The sequence below is a fragment of the Denticeps clupeoides genome, chromosome 3 (assembly GCF_900700375.1).
Source record: "Denticeps clupeoides chromosome 3, fDenClu1.1, whole genome shotgun sequence".
NCBI lineage: Eukaryota > Metazoa > Chordata > Actinopteri > Clupeiformes > Denticipitidae > Denticeps > Denticeps clupeoides.
In genome coordinates, this window is record NC_041709.1 from 46,598 (window position 1) to 67,864 (window position 21,267).

At 42.2% G+C, this 21,267-nt stretch overlaps 1 protein-coding gene and 1 pseudogene across 2 annotated transcripts in view; both read right to left on the reverse strand.

Moving 5' to 3' along the window:
- Positions 1-2,692: 2,692 nt before the first annotated feature.
- On the reverse strand, positions 2,693-2,847 carry LOC114787257 (uncharacterized; annotated as a pseudogene).
- A 4,461-nt stretch (positions 2,848-7,308) lies between these two features.
- plppr2b (phospholipid phosphatase related 2b) overlaps positions 7,309-21,267 on the reverse strand; it is a 43,369-nt gene continuing 29,410 nt past the window's right edge. Inside the window, exons 5-8 of one of the 2 annotated variants that reach the window (XM_028974563.1) lie at positions 20,206-20,456; positions 19,932-20,108; positions 10,120-10,250; positions 7,309-9,941 (exon numbers count right to left, since the gene is read on the reverse strand). In XM_028974563.1, coding sequence (XP_028830396.1) covers positions 9,833-9,941; positions 10,120-10,250; positions 19,932-20,108; positions 20,206-20,456 — 668 coding nt within the window. In that variant the 3' untranslated portion in view covers positions 7,309-9,832. Of the gene's footprint in view, positions 9,942-10,103; positions 10,251-19,931; positions 20,109-20,205; positions 20,457-21,267 lie in introns of both variants that reach the window. The other variant, XM_028974564.1, reaches the window with a different exon arrangement.

Consider the following 21,267-nt stretch of genomic DNA (forward strand, 5'->3'; position numbering starts at 1 on the left):
AATGAGCCTTTCACTGCCTGGGCGTGGCCACAGGAAGATGTACGCAGAACCACGCCCATCGATATCAGCTCGACTCCGCCCCGCGCCTCCTCACAGGTGTCAAATGGTAAGAACTGAAATAAGAAAAGTGTCAAAATTTAGGAGCACGACATGTGACCCACACAATATAAATCTTTTCAATAAAAATAATCTGAGTGAACTTTATTGTCAACTAATATAAGTATACAGAAAGATGACATTGTTCATTGTGCTCACAGTTCAGGAAACAGGCAATATGCCAGTGCAAAATGCTCTGACTTATGTTACATTACTGCATGACTTTGTAAAAAAAACCTGTAATATAAAGATGTGGGCTTGCGGGTGATTCACCCCGGAGAAAGGAAAGCAGAGACACTGGAGACGTAGGGCCAGTGTGCTGGGGAGGAATGTGGCTCTTTGTCTGTGCCTGTACCTGCACTGATTTTCTACACTGATCCACAGGGCGAGGTGGGGCACAGTTAACATAAAAAAGAACTGTATTAACATATAAGATTGCACCTTACTCCACCGAACAGGTTGCATTGTGCTTTCATGTTGCATCTTAAATCTTCAATCAGTTTCATTTTGTAACATAAATATTGATCAGTTGCAAGATTTTGAACTCTTTAAATACCAGTTTGACAATGATATGAAGAAATGTAAAATGAATCCCTTAGTGAGGACTAAAATAGATACCTGAACACCAGATATTAAGTACCAGAAACTGTGGTTTTTATATATTTCTTTAGCTTCTAAGGCCATCAGAATGCTAGAATTAAAGTGCTTAAAATGTGCTTGTTGGTGTTGGTCATGTTTGTGATGTCGACTGTGTATAACCGGAGGAAAAGGGGAGATGATGGATGCTGTGCTGGGCATGCGATGTGTGGTTTAAATTGTCCAGAATGAAGAAGTAGAATGTGTGAGAGCTGTCAATCATATATACTGCCTCCAATGCTTTTTCATATTTGGATCTATAAATGGTATCATCACACACCAAGGTGACAGAGATACTAAGCAGTCACTTTTATTTCTGTAAATCCTAAAGTCAAACGTGGACCTTGTACAACTTTAGTGATATGTATAAATGAACAGAATATTACACTGATAATGAATAAGTGATGGTGTTCCGCTTTCAGGAAATGTTTGCTTTATATCTTCTGCCACATATTCAGCATAGGCATGTACTGCAAATAAAAGCACAGATAACAGGATGAATTGGTGATCTTGCACAAACATGTTCATCTTTTACTTCCTGAATCAACCTCACTTCCTTCCCCCTTCTCCTTATGCACTCAGCATGGATCCGTCCATATTTAGTTTGCACTGCTGAGCTGTCCATAGTTGTGCCTACAGTTTCTGTAAAGCCTGAATGTTGTAAATGAAGTAAAACATGTAAAAGTGTGCTGGGGGACATGGCTCGCCTAGAGACACAAATTCCTATCGAGATCAAGAACAGCACTACCGCAGACCATGAAGGCAATAAACATCTAATACAAAAATAATATGTATAACACCATTGTTTTAACAATACCTCTCCAACATACTGATATAAAAACCTTTCTGCAGATTTGGTTCAGCTGCAGCCATTGTGATCTTGTGGTCCTTGTATATTCCTGTAATTTGTACAGGAGCTTTCTGTACTTGGTTGAGGATTTGTCTTGACGAACATCTGTAAATTAATGTTTCACATCATGAGATGAACATGAAGGGGAGGCAAAGAGTCCTCATGCCTGTCTGAATACTACCTGTCGGTCGGGCCTCTCTTTCTGCCTTATATGGTTATAAGAGCGCAGGAGAGAGAAGGGAGTTGGTAGCAGTGGGTGTGGCCTATTGTTTTGGCAGAGGCAGTGTCCAGTTACTTCATGCCCCCACTTGCAAATTAACCACCCCCTCGCAGAGCATCAGATGATGAGCTGATGGGCTTGTCACAACACGACCGGAATGAAGGGGACGGCTGTGCTTCTGCTGATTGGAATTCTTGCTGACTGCACTGCAGCCAGATCTGAGAAACTGACATGAGGTCACTATGGTAATGAAAAGAGTTCAGTCCTGTACTTCTCATGAATGCTTTAGATTCTCCTTCACTGAATGTTGTTCTGTGGTCATTCAATGTGTTGATCAAAGTATCGTCCCCTCACACTGCTCACCATGACAGTGTTTCATCTTTGCTGTGAAGAAAGACCCCGTTCATGTTTTGTGCTGTTGTGAAACCCATCCCTTAGCAGTCTAGTCATGTCATGTGCAATCTGTGCAATCTTGGGCCTCAAACCCAAATTATTATTAATTATTTAATTCACTAGCATCCATTCTAAATTGTCCGCTTCAGTCTTCTTATTCTGATTTTCTAACATGGTTATGAGTCAAAAATAAACATATTTTTATGATATCTGTCTAATTTGTGGGCATGTGGGCAGTTTGGATAACAGGTCTGGTCTCTTCATAAATTTTAGTAGTTTGAGTCACAGTCAGTCTGAGTTCAAGCAAAGGCCAGGTCCCTTAAAATAAAATATTTTATTTTTAAAGTGATTGTCATAGTGAAACACTGCAGCACAGCACAAATTTGTATTCTGCATTTAACCATCACCCTTGATGAGCAATGGGTAGCCTTGACAGGCACCCAGGTAGCAGTGTGGGATGACGATGCTTTGCTCAGTGGAACCTCAGTGGCACCATGGCCGATCGGGATTCGAACCAGAAATAGCTAGGCCACCACTGGCCCCGCACATCTCGGAAATTTGCAGAGGTCAGCACAGCTGGAGTGCAATGGCTGAGCCTCGCCCTGGGTGAACTGCCTTCCTGATCATGGTATCTCCCATGCCAGGTAAGTAGGTCAGGAAATAAGCTCCTGTGATATCTCTATAAATAATGTACGGTAATTGCTTAGATGTTTGGTCTGCCCAAGGTTACATCAATTATAGTACTTTGTAGAAGTGTATAAATATGTGTTTGCGTGTGTGTGTGTACATATCTGTGGACAGTTCCTTGAAAAACACATTTTTTACAACCACAACCTTAAATGTATTTTATTGAGTCAGGATAGTGGAAACCTCTAAATTTCATCTTAGTATAAATACAGCTGTTCTGTGAAGGCCTCAGTTATTTGTATGGAAACATTAGGGAACAAACAGCATCAGGAAGACCAAGGTACACACCAGACAGGCCAGGGATGTTTAAACCAGGGGTATTTCCAAAACTTTGAACATCTCACAGGGCATTGTTCAATTCAACAAGGAAAAATTGAACGATTTAAAGAAATGGAGAGGCTAATCTGGCTAAGTAATGTAATTTCTCAGCCTGCTCTGTTTGTTTGATTTGTAAAAAGTGTTCTCGTTTTTTTTTCTTGTCGCCTTGCATCACTTGCCAGTGTGCAAAAGTGACATCTCCTGACCAGATTTGGTACAGAAAGTTCCAGAGTTAGTTAAAAGAAAAGACGAGTGTTTTTCCATGTGTGTTGGAGTGAGTGCAGTGCTGTTCGTCACGTTATAAACCTTTGTATATATGTCTGTAGGTGATATATGTATATATGTCCTTTTTATCGATACGTATATGCATGCTTGTGTAACATAATTAGTGATACGGACATGGAAGGATGTGGTGTTTTTATGTTAGCATTATTAGCCTTTAGTTTTTTTTTCACTAACATACTAACAGGCATAATGGATGCTTGATTAGTGTATTTAGCTGTATAAAGTATATAAAAAGTATATAAGTCAGAACAACTGATCATTCAAGCCGTTCTCTATCTGCCAATACATTGCGGAGACACATTGTTAGGGCAGAATAGAGGCACTGTACAAGTACATATTTATATACATTTAAGAATGCTATAATATATTATGTTTAGAACTTGATAATATCATCTAATTTCTTCATCCTCAAACCTGATACTTTAATGGGCATGTTCAAACCATAATTGAATAGGTATTGAGGAACCCAGTTACACAAAACTGCCCAATCTGGCAACAGTGAGTGTTCTTCTGTCCTCACATTACATGCCGTTAGTAGACATAAGGTTTATGGCACTTATCAGATATCTTTATCCAGAGCGCCTTACAATCAGTAGTGACAGGGACAGGGACTCAGGGTTAAGTGTCTACAATGTCTCCACCCCTAATTGATCGGTCCTGTCAGCCCACATCTCTTGCCACTCTCTCAGCTCGTCGGCTGTATCTTCATTTGAATCCTGTTTCACCCTGCATTACCTTGCACCACCATTGGGTAATTAAAGACATTTTGTTCATGTTGGGTCGATTCTTGTGTGTGTCTATGTGTGTTTGTGGGTGTGTGTATGTGTGTGTGTGGTAGTAGCCTAGTGGGTAACACACTCGCCTATGAACCAGAAGACCCAGGTTCAAATCCCACTTACTACCATTGTGTGCCTCCAGGGGGACTGTCCCCTGTAACTTCTGATTGTAAGTCACTTTGGGTGTCTGATAAATGGCATAAATGTAAATGTGTGTGTGTGTGTGTGTATTGTGTATACATGGGACAACCGGTCTTACTGCTGGAACCTGTGAAGCCTGCTAAAAACCTGCAACTTGTTTTGGGGCATCGACCAGCTTTTTGTTGGTTTAGTAATAAATTCCTTTTTGTTGCAACACTTTTTCTTGGGTCTTCTGTCCTGTTTTCATCAGGTGCATTACACCCCTGAGCTGAAGTGGTAACTAGTGCTGTGTTTTCTCCTATATACATCATGACTCTGAAGTGATTACTATGCACGCTTCCATTTGAGTTTACTGTGAAAACAGTGCACAGCACATGGTTTTATTCAATAAGTTTAGTTCAATTGAGCTAAGGTTCCATCCACAGGACAATGGTGAAAAGGCATTTTGGCCTTGTATCTATGTGGGGCCTTGTTTGAAAGCACAGTTCTGAAAAGATGTTCTGTAGTTGGGAAAACACTGCCGTGTTCTTAGTTAATAATATTGATTTTGCCCACTTTTAACTTACCACCTCGCACGCATAAAATTACAATGAATTCATATTAAATAATTTTATATAAACTATTTTTAAATAGTTTTAATAATAATAATCACCTTCTAACATAAACATATTATGTTAAAACATGAAACAAAATAATCTGCTCTGGAGTCACCTGGGGATGAAATTCATGTGGTGTCCTTTGTTGATTCAAAATACTCAGTAACCATAGCCGTATGTGCTCCTGTGAAGCGGGCATGTCATTTTGCAGATAATACATACATGTGTTTTGCAGGGTTGATTTACAGGAAAGACGTTTCTTTTTATTTGAAGAAAGAGATAACTATATGGGAATTTACTATGTCAATAATAATAATTTCCTTATTTATTATCAGTTTCTGTACACTTTACCATCATATGACTATTACAACATTTCCCTAACATGCCTTTTTTGTGTGCAAAGCATACGGCTATTTCTGCTTTACCTATGAATAACCCCAGCATATCTATGAAAAATGAATCTTCTGAAAACCCATGAAAGTTAGAAAGCCAATTTACAAGTCTTCAACCTAAAATGGGGAGTACTTGAACCAATTGAAATTTTATTGGGAATGAGATATGACAACAGGCAAAATCCAAAATGTGACACATATGATCAAGGTTACTGCAATTCATTATTGTCTGGATGCTCTAGTAGATACATGAGTAAACTCCAGCTAGTACAGAATGCTGCAGCCAGAGTTCTAACCAGAACCAGGAAATTTGACCACATCACCCCAGTCTTACAATCACTGCACTGGTTACCCATCAAATTTAGGATTGACTACAAAATCCTACTTTTAACCTATAAAGCTCTAAATGGTCTCGCCCCACAGTACCTGAGTGAACTTTTGGTTCTTTACGAACCGCCACGCCCCCTTCGATCAATGGGTGCTGGGTCACTACTGGTACCAAAGGTGCAGAAGGTCACAGCTGGGAGCAGATCCTTCTCCTATAGAGCTCCGCAGTTGTGGAACAGCTTGCCTGTCAGTGTCCGGGACTCAGACACAGTCTCAGTGTTTAAATCCAATCTCAAAACCTATCTGTTTTCTCTGGCTTTTTGCTAAAGTCCTAGACCCTCATTTCACTTCATCTTGACGCAGTGTCAATTATAAAGTCCAGTTTATCACAGAGTCCCCCTGTTAGACAAAGTTAAATTCACCAGTTAGGCTGTCCTAGTTAGGGTACCGGGCCACTGTAGCACCAATATACCACCATAACCACAGATTTCAGTATCGGTCGTACAGTGCAACCGTCTGCCGCTGCTTCTGTTTGTTTTTCTCCGAGATAATGAATCAAGCGTCCAGACTACTGGCAGACCCCAGTGATCAGACCAGCAAATAAATCCTGGTTCCTGACAACTGCTTAACAAGGACAAAACATGAAACAAACCAGAGGGTCACCGCAGCCACCACCACCGTTACAACTACAGCTTCAGGGATCTTCAAATGGACCAGTAACATCATTATGGACATGTAATCTAGACCATGACACTGACTACATCCTGGACTTCTCCAACCCTACAACTGTAGGACTTATTATTATATCATCCCCAACCCGGCATTGACACCATTTGCAGGCTCACTCTACCCTGGAAGGGGGTCCCTCTCTGTATCACTCCTTCCCAACGTTTCTTCCTCTCTTTTTTTTCTCTCTCCTAGAGTTTTTTTGTGTGGAGTGAAGGGTCAAGTGTGGGGGGGGGTGTGTCAACTGTAGGGCCTGTCAAAGCCCATTGAGACATACTGTATGAGATTTTGGGCTATATAAGAAATAAATCTTGTTGTTGTTGATGATGATCAAGTACCTATAAAGGATACCTTTATATATGAAAAAAATTATATATGCACAAATCATGTGCAGAAATATAGAAATCTGTGCTTTATTAAGCAAGGAAGTAATTTTAAATCTCTCCCTTTGTTTAGACATGCATTACAGATTCAGGTATATTATTGAAACTGCAAATCCCTTGGGTTCCAAATATGGCATTCACAAAATTGAATGTCTTTATTTTGTTTAAAAAAAAAAAAATTAATTCAGATTTAATGAACATTAATTTGCTATCACTCTTTCACACACAAGATTTTGATGTAATTTTAGAACCATTTGTTCTAATGGCTCTAATGGCAGTGGTTGCTAGTGGGTGGTAGTAGCCTAGTGGGTAACACACTCGCCTATGAACCAGAAGACCCAGGTTCAAACCCCACTTACTACCATTGTGTCCCTGAGCAAGACACTTAACCCTAAATTGCTCCAGGGAGACTGTCCCTGTAATACTGATTGTAAGTCGCTCTGGATAAGGGCGTCTGATAAATGCTGTAAAAATGTAAAATGGTTGCTGGTGCAAATCCCGATCTGCTGAGGTGCCACTGAGCAAAGAACTGAGCAAGTTATATTTCTTCAAATATAGTTTTGGTATACATTTGAAAAAAGGCAATACAGGATTGTGCTTTCCTTTGTTTGTGTCTACAGTACTACTGTGACGTGGACAGACCCCACAGCTTGATCTAAAATTAATCAAGCCCAGCTTTTCTGACCCTGGAGATTGTGTGCTGAAGATTTCTTGATCATTGTGAAATTCTACCACTAGGTGGAAATGTCTAGCCAACATGAAACCATCCAGTGGGGGGGGGGGGCTTCAGGGATAAAAGGTTGGGAACCACTGATCTAAACCAATCCCAAATTTAGTCAGTGCTACTGAGTCGACTACCAATGGGTACACTAATGGCCAGGTTGCCTAGAATCCACCAGAGCCTAGGATCCATCTTATATAGCACTGTGTAAAATACTTCCACATGATTGGCAAACCATAGATAAATAAAGACTATAAAGAAATAAATGTAATGGATTTTTTGCACACATATATTTCAAACCCTGCACCATGATTTTATCCATAAAATAGTAAAATAGCAACTTTATCTAAAAAACATTTACAAATTGTACAAAGACATTACAGTGAAGAGGACAACAGACACATGTATTTGGCTGAAGAAATATAGACTAAATGGCTATATAGACTCTATATATATATAGACTAAATGGCTTTCTTTCCTTGTTTACATGGCCATTTTGGAGCCAGAAAATGTACTTGAGACCTTTAGTCTTATGAGCTTGTTGACCCCATGAGTGAGTTTGGATAAGAAGGTCTGGATCTCAATTTGTTCAAGTTCACCCAAAGGAGTTCTGAACAAGACACTTAAATTCTTTGATAACAATGTGTTTATAGAGGTCAGTATTTACACAGGTCTGCTGTAACAGGTAAGGGCATTCCTCAAAATGTTGTAAGCTTCCAGTAGCGTAGAACCTCTGTCTGCTGTAGAATTAAGATGATCTTTCACTCTATAACTAAAAATGGGTCCAGTTCATCATTCCATTAAAATGGCACTGTTCGTAAGGACTGTCCCACCTGACTGTAAAAGTGTGGAACAGGATCCATCACGGCAGCACTTGATGGGTCACAGACAAATTTCACAAAGCTCATAATGAACAGTTGAACAACACAGATGCTGCTGCTCACAAGGGCAGTTTGAGAACAGATGGTCTTCAACACTCTTGATAACTTGATGCTCCTGCTTGACGAGCTGTTGTGTTGTCCACCAGTTCACCAGACAGCTCTCACAGGACAGAAAGGTGCTGAACATTTGTTATTAAGCCAAATTGTGACTGGAGGAGTTTCAACTTTTAGATTCAATATAATGCAGTACAGTTTACCAATCCCAACAGTATCATGTCCACATGTACAGTGTCTACTAGACATGAACTGGCCTTCCAAATATTCAATGTTGAAAACCACTAAACCTAAATACTAAATGTATTTCCAATATGTCTAATAAGAGAACTGGAACAAATTGTTCTTAAAACAATTATGATTAACATAAAACTTTTGCACAAAGGAGATGCATCAAGGAAATACAGTTTGACCAGAGAAAATTAATTGCTTTGTGTGTGTTTTTCACAGAATTCTTTTTTTTAATGATTGCACCACTGTGCCAATGCTTTACAAAAGATCAAGTAAGAATACACATTTTTTAAATTTAACCAATAACCTCAAAAACAATCCTTTTTGCATATTTTGGACTGTAATAATCTACCAAGTCCAAAATATGCTGCATGTTTTTTTGGAGATGGAATGCTGCACATGGTGGCCTTAATAAAAATAGTTGGACACTACTAGCGCTAGCATAGCAGTGCAGAAAGCTTACATCAGGCCTGGAGTAGCAACAATTTGTGCAAATCAACACCTGCAAAACTGTCTTACATCAAATGAATGAAAGTCCATGGAACGCAGATTTCATAAACACATCAGCACGATCACACGCAAAACATTCATCATAACAAGAACTTGCTACATGAAGAAAACTACAACACGACTACAATCTCAATGTTTTGAACCTCAATGTTTTTAGATGGTTGAACCTGGTCCATCGTGTTGGAAATGGCAAATGTCAAGCTCCTCTGGCAGGATAGTTTAATCTATAAAAAAATCACCCACACACACACACCAAACCATATTGGTAATTTTTGAGTTCTATTTACTATTTACAAGCTATAATCAACTATAAATATGCCATTTTTAATCATAATATGTTGAGAAAATATCTGTACAGATGCACCGTAAGACGTTGTGTCTATCTCAAGTGTTTGGTAAGAAGCTGCCCTTTGAACAATGTTCTTTTGATATTTAGCAACTTTCTCATTGTCCTTTGAAGAAACAGACAGGGTATGACATGTTGGTGATATGCCGACCAGTATTGTCACTGATGTCCAGGGTATTGAAGCCCAGACCAGGTCTAGACCTGAGTGGAGTAGGCGCGGAGAAGGGGTCGTCTGCCTTCATGGCGAGCAGCACATGGCAGGTCTAGACTTCGCTGGAGATGGAGCGACGCAAGTGGATGAGGACGTCGGGAGGGGCGGGGCACAGGTGTGGCTGATGGTCATGTGACCTCAGTGTACGGAATCCTTGGAGTCTGCATTAGAAGCAACCAGGGAAACAGAGAAAGTGAGAGTTGTGGGTGTTGGTGCTGGTGTGTATGGAATCAGTTGGATTTGGACTGCCTGATGCTCAGTCATTTTCACCCACTGCTGCACCCACTCCTGAGGCCTGCAGCCACTCTCCCTCCACCCCTTACCTGAGGGCCACTTAACTTTTCAAGTGGACTCTCCATGCAGGGCAGTGCTACCACAGGCACACTCAGGGCTGGCTGGGACGGTGGCAAGAGCTGCAGCGGGGGAACTGCTGGCTGGGTCTGCTGGAAGTTGTTGATCACACATGTCACCTTAAAGACACAGGAGAAGGTGAAAGTATCATGAGCGCTTTCTTCAATAGATTATGGATCAGCAGCTGCATTTGATCTAAATTTGATCTAAAATTATTCCATTAGTCTATTCATGATTCCATCGTTGAATTACATAGAACAAGGAATTGGTATAAGATTCTCCCATTATAGAAAAGGCTTACGCTCTTCTGTTTTACAGTGACCCTGATCATGAATTCCAGCAGCAACTTCCTTTTTCTGATGTCAAACTGATCAAACCTGGTAACAAAGTCATATGAAGTACCTTTTTATTCATCTTAAAGATCAGTTACTTTTGAGTCCATATTATATTATGAATAAAAAACAAACAATATTCCATTGACCCTTAATATACACTGTGCTGTTTTTATTATATTGTTTGCAACCATTTCTGTTTATGTCTTTGTCTCCTCAATTTATTTGACTGCAACAAAAACTGGTTTGATCGATCAGATTTATAACAGTTTACACTGGTTAAATTCTAAAATTTAGAAAATCAAGCTCAAATTTCACCTACAACCCACCCCCTGAACCTGGACAAGGGACCAGGCCCAGAGTGGCTAATCGGGAGGACGGGGACAATTCTCGGTGAGCTGGTTTGATGTTTGGGTTGCAAGGGCACGTGTTTTCTTTTTTGGGGGAACTGGTGTTTAGTCTTGGTACTAAACTCTGCTGGCAGCTCTCATATATTTTTAGGGTTTTATTTTGAAACGTTGCATATCATCAAAGAGCAGCAAGCAGAAGAGCAGCTGTATTATTCAACATTTTCACAAATTATCAGCTGCAACTATTGAAAAACCAACATGTGTGTGTAAGTTCACAGACATACATGGCTTTATAAAAGTGGAGATAACGTCTTAAACATCTTAAATACAGGACTCACTGCTAACTTTATTGAGGTGTCAGAGCACTCGGTCAGTGATGTTTGAAAGATGGAAAGTAGAAAGACCTAGGATGGTGCAGAGAAGGCTAGAATTAAAAAGAGGAAAGCTATGGAATAAGCTAAATGTGCAAAAATTGCAGAATATTTTTACTAAAATGAGCTCACGTTTCATAATGTCACATATGTATGTGACAAATAGCATTTGAATTTGAATTATGAGGACGATGAAACAGGTCCTCAGATGTTGAACTTTGCTCGCAAAAAGTTTTCAAGTTAATTAATTATAAAGTCAGTGAACTGTGTGGCATTGTGGTATATAACATAACGTTAAATAAATTAAGCAATAGTATGATGTCACACCACATAACTGGAAAAATTTGTATTGTAGCCCCACAGAGTCAAAAGCAAGATTCAGGAGCACCAAGCTCCAGCTAAGTCTAGAGTGGGCAGGTAGGATTACTCATTGAGTGAAAATGATTAGATTTAATATAAGGAAAACTGTGAAAACTTATTTGAACAAAATTCTGATATTGTTGAAAAGGAAGTGTTGTACAGAACAACAACAACAACATTTATTTCTTATATAGCCCAAAATCACATACAGTATGTCTCAATGGGCTTTGACAGGCCCTACAGTTGACACCCCGATACGTGACCCTTCTGCACACAAGGAAAAACTCCACACAAAAAAACTCTAGGAGAGAAAAAAAAGAAAGGAAGAAACGTTGGGAAGGAGTGATATAGAGAGGGACCCCCTTCCAGGGTAGAGTGAGCCTGCAAATGGTGTCAGTGCAGGGTTGGATATGATATAATAATAAGTCCTACAGTTGTAGGGTTGGAGAAGTCCAGGATGTAGTCAGTGTCATGGTCTAGATTACGTGTCCATAATGATGTTACTGGTCCATTTGAAGATCCCTGAAGCTGTAGTTGTAACGGTGGTGGTGGCTGTGGTGACCCTCTGGTTTGTTTCATGTTTTGTCCTTGTAAAGCAGTTGTCAGGAACCAGGATTTATTTGCTGGTCTCTTCACTGGGGTCTGCCAGTAGTCTGGGTGCTTGATTCCGTGTCTCGGAGAAAACCAAACAGAAGCAGCGGCAGACGGTTGCACTGTACGACCGATACTGAAATATGTGGTTATAGTGGTATATTGGTGTTACAGTGGCCCGGTACCCTAACTAGGACAGCCTAACTAGGGTGAATTTAACTCTGTCTGTGTCTAACAGGGGGACTCTGTGATAAACTGGACTTTATAATTGACACTGCGTCAAAGTGAAGTGAAATGAGGGTCTAGGACTTTAACAAAAAGCCAGAGAAAACTGATTGGATTTTGAGATTGGATTTAAGAAAACAGATAGGTTTTGAGATTGGATCTCCAACATGTGCCTTGTAAGAATGGACATCGCAGGAGCCTGTTTTTGTCTTGCATAACAGATGTCTGCAGGGGGAAGTGTAACATTCCTGTGTCGATGGTTGAGGGTGAAGATTCGACACCCCGGTTTTTACATGCCTTTGTCCGACATCAACGTGCGAAGTATCAGCCGTCAGGACCGCCCACCCTCTTTGTCTTCACCAAATGGGAGGCACCGGGGGCGTGACATCAGAAACAACAGGTTCTGATTGGTCAGTGACAACTTCCTGTAGGCCAGTGACAACTTCCTGTAGGCCAGGGGTATAAAAGTCTGCGCACATGTGGAAAAGGAGGACTCTGGGCTCTCTTGCTCAGAGGTTTTTCCATCGGAAACCGGAAGGTTTCTGAGTCTTTCTCTCCTCCTCTTTTTCACTTCTCCCTCTTTACTCTTTCTTCTCATTTTTACTTTCTCTGTAACCTTGGTACCTTTTTACATTCAATATTCACATGTAACCACAATAATTATTTACCGGTGTTAATAAATTAGAAACTGTTCATTTTTAACCTCTATTGTGCCATGCCTCTTTCTGCCAGGTAACATCAAATTGGAGTGGTTGAATACAGTGCTTTGTGTGGAGGGAGAAAGAGTTTTTTCTACACACTCTTTTCTCTTCTCCCACACCACATGGTCTTCGTGTGTGGTTTTTTACAGCCTTATGTTGAAATAGTCTACATTGTGAAGCAACCCCTTCTTTAACTGGTTTATTTTCAGGACAACATTTCATGTATTGAAATAATGTTTCACACACATCCCCCATAGTGCAATCTAAAAGAAAATATATATGTATTTACACATTGAACTAAACTATACTAAACTAAGACTACAACTTAAATACTGTACGGCTCTGTCACGCCAGAGTCTTTTTGGGAAGAATGACGAATGGCAAGGTGTCAGGAGGAAAACAGTTTATTCCAGAGAAAATAAAAAACGGCAGGGAAAAAAGCTCAAAAGTCCAATAAACAAAAGGATGGAGTGGCACTCCGCCCCTTCCCTCGGTTCAGCGTAAGGCGCGGTGTCCCACTCCATCCTCGGGCTGGTGCCAGGCAGGATCGTGAGACTCCACAGGGGTCTGGGGCGTTGTACAAACAAACACGCTTCACAGACACAAAGGGCCCAAGACTCCGGAGGTCGCGTTGGAGAATCGCTCTGTAGACTCTGGATCACGCGGGTTTTATATAATGAGGCGGATTAGACTAAACCAGCCGCACCTGACGCTCGTTATCCCGTGAGGATCACTAGCCGTGCCGAAGGAGCCTGGAGAGGGAACGTGTTGAGGAACCCACGACCCAGGACTGTGATACGAGACCCGCCCAGTGCACATACCAGGGCACCCGCGGGACAATGTAGGACAATGTAGGATGCTTGTAAGTGGAAGATTCTCAGTCATTCAGGTGAAGTTGAGTCGTGGTACCTGGACTTTCTTTCTTAAATGTCGAGACGTTTCATTCTGCATCCACACAACTTTGTCAATCTGAGGGAAGTTGGCTTGTGCCCACAAATTTATCCTCCAGGTTGTTTTCACCTCAATCCCGCCTTGAATAGGCTCATTAAGTGAAACAAAGGCAGGGGGGGGGTGGATGTGACACCCCCACCCTGGCAGCTCCTCCTGCCCCCCATTAAGCGGGTCGTTGTATGTGGCCAACCAGTATTGCAAATATTGCAAGTATACAATGAACCAATATGCAAATATTGCAAACATAACTAAATATTACACTTTTAGGTTTTTAACATAAAATGTGTGTAACAGGTAGGGTGAAGGTGTGCAAATGTGTAAAGTGAAAGTAAAAAGTAAAAAATTTGTGCAAGGATTCTGGGGGACTGAGTCCAGATGTGATTGAACGTGAAAGTGCTGGAGTGTACCCCAGATATAAGAATAGGATAATTAAATGTTAGATCCCTTACACCTAAAATGCTCATTGTCAATGAAATTATTACAGATCAGGGGTTCGATGTACTGTGCCTGAGAGAAACTTGGTTAAAACAAAACGAATTTGTAGCATTGAACGAGTCTAGTCCTCCTGGATACAGCTATGTACACCAACCTCACTTAACTGGAAGAGGAGGTGGCGTCGCAGTCATTTATAAGGATAACCTTGGTATTACTCATAAACCCGGACATGGATTTAACTCTTTTGAGATTCTACATACCAATATAACTCATGTAGTCTCACAAAAAAAAATCCTAAATTCATTCCATTGATTATTATTTATAGACCCCCTGGACCTTATTCTGAGTTTCTTAGTGAATTTACAGATTTTGTCTCCAACTTAGTTGTATCTGTGGATAAAGCCCTAATTGTCGGTGACTTTAACATCCACTGTGATAAATTAGAAGACTCACTAAGAACCTCATTCCTGTCTTTATTAGACTCAGTTGGAGTTAACCAACATATAACAGGACCTACTCACGAAGGTGGTCACACGCTCGATCTTGTACTGACCTTCGGTTTAAATGATCTCAGATCATTTCCTCATCGCTTTTAAAATATGTCTCAGACACAATAAACTCAACCCCCCTCGTTATAGAGACAAACGGACAATTACATCAAGTACGGCACAGAGGTTTATTAATACCTTACCAGATTTATCAACGCTAATAAACTCACCGTCAGACCCCGCTGAACTCGACCAAGCGACCAAATGTCTAGAATTAACACTGCGTAGTACGTTAGATATAGTCGCTCCCCTCAAAAGGAAGATAGTAAGAGATAAAAACGTAAATGGCGTTGAAGTAAATTAAACGTATTCCGAATAGCGTGGAAGGAGAGCCTACTTAACTATAAGAAGGCTCTTAGCGCGGCTCGATCAACGTCCTCGTTAATAGACAAAAACAAAAATAATCCCGGATTCCTGTTTAAAACTATAGCCAAACTAACCAGGAATAAGACAGAAACGGATACTACCACTCAATATCATCATAGTAGCGATGATTTTATGAATTTCTTTATAAGATTAAAAGCACAACGAATAGCTCCTCCGATATTTCTATGGAGAATAATATTCAAATAGCTGACCACAGATTAGAACGCTTCAACCTTATTAAAGAGCATGAATTAATTAAATTAATCAATGTACTTGCGATCCGATTCCAACAAGGTTCCTTAAGCAAATAGCACCCGATATTATAAATTCTATCCTCAAAATTGTTAATTCGTCACTTAGCACCAGCCACGTGCCAAGTTCGTTCAAGGCAGCAGTCATTAGACCCCTGATTAAAAAGCCGGATCTTGATCGCAGTCAGCTTTCAAATTTACATTTACATTTATGGCATTTATCAGACGCTCTTATCCAGAGCGACTTACAATCAGTAGTTACAGGGGACAGTCCCCCTGGAGCAACTTAGGGTTAAGTGTCTTGCTCAGGGACACAATGGTAGTAGGTGGGATTTGAACCTGTGACTCTGTAGTCTTCTGGTTCATAGGCAAGTGTGTTACCCACTAGGCTACTACCATCCCGTCCATCTTTACGACCCGCCACGCCCCCTTCAAATTATAGACCGATATCCAACCTTCCGTTTATATCAAAAATCTTAGAAAAAGCTGAGCGCATACCTAGACAGTAACAACATCCACGAAGTATATCAATCAGGATTTAGACCCCATCATAGCACTGAGACAGCGCTGTTGGCCTCTGATCAAGGACTCATCTCGCTGCTTGTCCTGCTTGATCTGAGTGCAGCGTTTGACACTGACACTGAGACTGTGTCTGAGTCCCGGACACTGACAGGAAAGCCATTCCACAAGTGCAGAGCTCTATAGAAGAAGGATCTGCTCCCAGCTGTGACCTTCTGCACTTTTTGTACCAGTAGTGACATCACCCCAGTCTTACAATCACTGCACTGGTTACCCATTAAATTTAGTATTGACTACAAAATCCTACTTTTAACCTATAAAGCTCTAAATGGTCTCGCCCCACAGTACCTGAGTGAACTTTTGGTTCTTTACGAACCGCCACGCCCCCTTCGATCAATGGGTGCGGGGTCACTACTGGTACCAAAGGTGCAGAAGGTCACAGCTGGGAGCAGATCCTTCTCCTATAGAGCTCCACAGTTGTGGAACGGCTTGCCTGTCAGTGTCCGGGATTCAGACACAGTCTCAGTGTTTAAATCCAATCTCAAAACCTATCTGTTTTCTCTGGCTTTTTGTTAAAGTCCTAGACCCTCATTTCACTTCACTTTGACGCAGTGTCAATTATAAAGTCCAGTTTATCACAGAGTCCCCCTGTTAGACACAGACAAAGTTAAATTCACCCTAGTTAGGCTGTCCTAGTTAGGGTACCGGGCCACTGTAGCACCAATATACCACATATTTCAGTATCGGTCGTACAGTCCAACCGTCTACACGGAATCAAGCGCCCAGACTACTGGCAGACCCCAGTGATCAGACCAGCAAATAAATCCTGGTTCCTGACAACTGCTTAACAAGGACAAAACATGAAACGAACCAAAGGGTCACCACAGCCACCAACACCGATACAACTACAGTTATAGGGATCTTCAAGTGGACCAGTAGCATCATTATGGACATGTAATCTAGACCATGACACTGGACTACATCCTGGACTTCTCCAACCCTACAACTTTAGGAATTATTATTATATTGTACAAATCATCACCAGCCCTGCACTGACAACATTTGCAGGATCACTCTACCCTGGAAAGGGGTCCCTCTCTGTATCACTCCTTCCCAACGTTTTTTTTGTGTGGAGTTTTTCCGTGTGTGCAGAAGGGTCAAGTGTGGGGGGTGTCAACTGTGGGGCCTGTCAAAGCCCATTGAGATGTACTGTATGTGATTTTGGGCTATATAAGAAATAAATGTTGTTGTTGTTGAGCGTATTTGAGTTCTGTCTTATGAAGTGATGTGGTTGTTGAGAGCTCACATAGCCTGCGGGAAGAAGCTCCTCCTCATTCTCTCTGTATTGGAGTGCTTCCCTGATCACATCAGAGAGAAAAGTCTATTGTTGGGATGGCTGAGGTCCTTCACTATCTTCCTGGCCCTGGGCCAGAACCGCTTGCTGTAGATGGATTGAAGGTCAGGGAGCTTGGTACAGTTGGTGCGTTCAGCTGATGGAACCACCCTCTGTAGGGCTCGCCTGTCCTGAAAGGTGCTGTTCCTGAACCAGGTTGAGATGTTTCCCATCAGGATGCTCTCTATGGTGCAGGAGTAGAAGATCCTGAGCACCCTGCAGTGCAGTCTAAAGTCTCTCAGGCGTCTGAGGTGGTAGAGACGCTGCCGGGCCTTTTTTTTACCAGGTCCTGACAGGTCCTGCGTGATGTGAACACCGAGACATGTCCACCCATCCTTACTGCCTGTGGTCTCCCGGTTAGGAAGTTGGAGATCCACTGACACAGAGATGAGGTGAGTCCCTGGTGCTCCAGCTTGGTGGTGAGTGTGGAAGGGATTATCATGTTAAATGCTGAACTGTAGTCGATGAAAAGCAAACTGCAGTGGGTTGAGTGTGTCCGGTAGTGAAGAAATGATGAAGTCTCTGACCAGCCATTCAAAGTACTTCATGACTACTGAGGTGAGGGCTACAGGGCAGTAGTCGTTGAGGGAGGCAGGATGGGGTTTCTTTGGGACCGGAACAATAATGGACTCCTTGAAGCATGTGGGGATCACCGACTGAGAAAAAGAGAGGTTGACTATCTCTGTGAATATCACAGGTGCTAGCTGGTCTGCGCAGGCTCTTCTCCCCAAGATGCCATCTGGTCCTGCTGCTTTCCTGGTGTCCACTCTCCTGAAGGCTCTCCTCACATCATACTTGGTGATGATGAATGCGTTTTTGGTGCTGCGTGTCTGCAGCTGTTGGTGTCACTAGCCGTAGCATCGCTAGTGTCTTTAGGTGCAGCCTCAAAGCTCATCTGCCAGAGACACGTCTGCGTCCGTCATACCGGATGTTGGTGCGTTATTGTCCGTGATTGTTCTTAGTCCCTGCCACAGTCTCCTAGAGTCAACTCTGTTCGAGTTGTGACTCAAGTTTCTTCCCATAACACTGCTTCGCCTCCTTCACTGCTTTCCTGACATTGTATGATGCAGCCTTATAAGATCCCATGTCCCCGGAAGCAAGCCCGGGGACATGGTAGCGGTGCGAGATCTCAGAGCGTCATGGATGGTTTTATCCACCCACGGCTTCTGATTGGGAAATGTTCTGATGATTGTTTTCTGCATGGTATCATCCGTTATTTTCCCAATGAAACTCACAACCGCTACCGTAAACATGTTGATGTCTTCAGAGCTGTTTCGGAACACGTCCAGTCTGCGTCATCCAGTGCGTCCTTAAGAGCGGTCACAGATTGGTCCGTCCAGCGTGCCACCTCCCTCTGAACCGGAACTGAGATTTATTTGTATTTAAGCATAAGGAAGATAGGGGCGTGGTCGGATTTCCCAAATGGTGGACGAGATTGTGCCCTGTAACTGTCCTTAATTGTGGTGCAACAGTGGTCCAATGTCCTATCGCTCCTGGTGGGGCAGGTGACGTGCTGCACTGTAGACATTTTTTGCCTTTTACGCACACCAGTATCTTCACTGAAATGTGCTTCAGGTAAAACAAGCGCACCTGGCTGCAACTGGTGTGGAGCTCCACAATAGGCACGTATACGACTTTGGTGAATTATACGAAGCCTCGAGGCAAAGAATTTTCCTCAAACATTTTTTGTAATCGAATTATTTGAATTATTTGTATAATCGTTTCAGCCCTAGCAGGGGCGTGCAAGAGGAACAACGCTCACACTGTTGCACCATCAAGCACACGCCGCCTTTCTGTGTTTTCCCCGAGTCCCGTGTCCTGTCCATACGGCGAACCGAGTAGAACCTGCAGACAGTGGCATGATACAGTGGGTTGCAAAAGTATTTACCCCCCTTGAATTTTTCCACACTTTGTCACATTACAGCCACAAACATGAATCTATTTTATGGGAATTCTACATGAAATACCAATACAAAGTGGTGTACACTTGAGAAGTGGAACAAAAATCATACATGATTCCAAACATATTTTACAAATAAAGAACTGAAAAGTGGGTTGTGCGTACACCACTTTGTATTGGTCTTTTACCTGGAATTCCAATAAAATTGATTCATGTTTGTGGCTGTAATGTGACAAATGGCTTGGTTTGACACCACACTTAAAGTCATGGTGTGAATTATAACTTTCATTCCACATTGCTTCCAAATGGCTACATTCATGAATTTGCTTTTGAGAAATGCTGAGGCATTAATGTGGGGCTGAATTGAGAAAAAAATGTCTGAGGAAATCTCAAGAGCAGGATTAGGATGAACCAAAACCAGTATTGGATATGGATCTATTTGTTCTTCTCAGCTGCCTCTTTGTAGAACATTTGTTATATTGTCCTTGTTAGAAAAACATTCCTCACCAGGAAGGCTGCAATGGATCCTCCAGTCAGGTACCCAGCCAGCACATCTGACCAGTGGCTGCGGTACTCAGAAACCCGGACCACACCCACCATCAAGGCGAGGGAGAGCAGCGCCAGACAAAGAGTCGGTTTGATGAGACGAGTGCCTCTCATGCGAAAAACCAGGGTCACGTACATCTGAAATACCACAATCCAGACCAGACCCAAGTTACATGCAAACAAGAATTGTTCATTTTTATTGACAATTAACTTTTTACTTATACTAAAGTCTCACCACTGTGTATACTGCAGAGTAGAGGCTTAGTGCTGCATCTTTGGATGGAAAGGATTTGCGAGCAGACGCAATTATGTAGGGGTTTCCGGTGCAGGCACGTCGCTCCGTGATGTACTGCATGGGGGAATGGCAGCCAAGAGCAGTGTAGTTTGGCCGGCAGGCCGACAGGAAGTGAGGAGCTGGGTTACCTGTTACTACTTGTCCAGCATTGGCAAAGATGGTGGTGGTGAAGAGACCAAACGAGTAGACCCCTGAGAAATTAAATGAGAGATAAAGGCAGTGTTTAGCAAGCCTCCTGTTACAGTCGTTGTCATGATCCGGTCAGGCAGGGGTTACTACGTGTCCGGAGTTCGGACCGGAGTTTCGTGTTTGTCCTGTGCAGTGTTCCCTGATCGTGTTTACATGTTGTATTATTAAATAATTGTATAAAGCTATCCTGTTTGTGTCTGTTCGCCGTCGGGTCATTGTCTGGTTATGTTCCCTTGTCTTGTCAGTTATGTATTAAAGCAATTAAAGATTATTTTCTTAACAATTAAGTTTTTGGTAGAAATGAAGTAATATTACTTTAACAACCCGTGCTTAACTTAACTTGGCAGACGCTTTTATCCAATGTGACTTACAAGAGACCCTCCGGTGAAAGCTTAACCAATTATGTAACATCCTCTGTACTCGATATCCCCGTCACCTCCTTGCTGCTTCCAACGCCTCATCCTTGCTTCGCCCACTCACCCGCAGACCTTGCCGCTTCTGGGTTTCGCGGGGGGGGGGGGGGGGGGGGGGGGGGGGGGGGGCACTGAACGGCCCAACCTCACAAGTGGTTGTCCTCGCTGGCGCCCGCACACACCACATTTACATTTACATTTATAGCATTTATCAGACGCCCTTATCCAGAGCGACTTACAATCAGTATTAACAGGGACAGTTCCCTGGAGCAACTTAGGGTTAAGTGTCTTGCTCAGGGACACGATGGTAGTACGTGGGGTTTGAACCCGGGTCTTCTGGTTCATAGGCGAGTGTGATACCCACTAGGCTACTACCACCCCTTACGACTGGGTGAGCTCT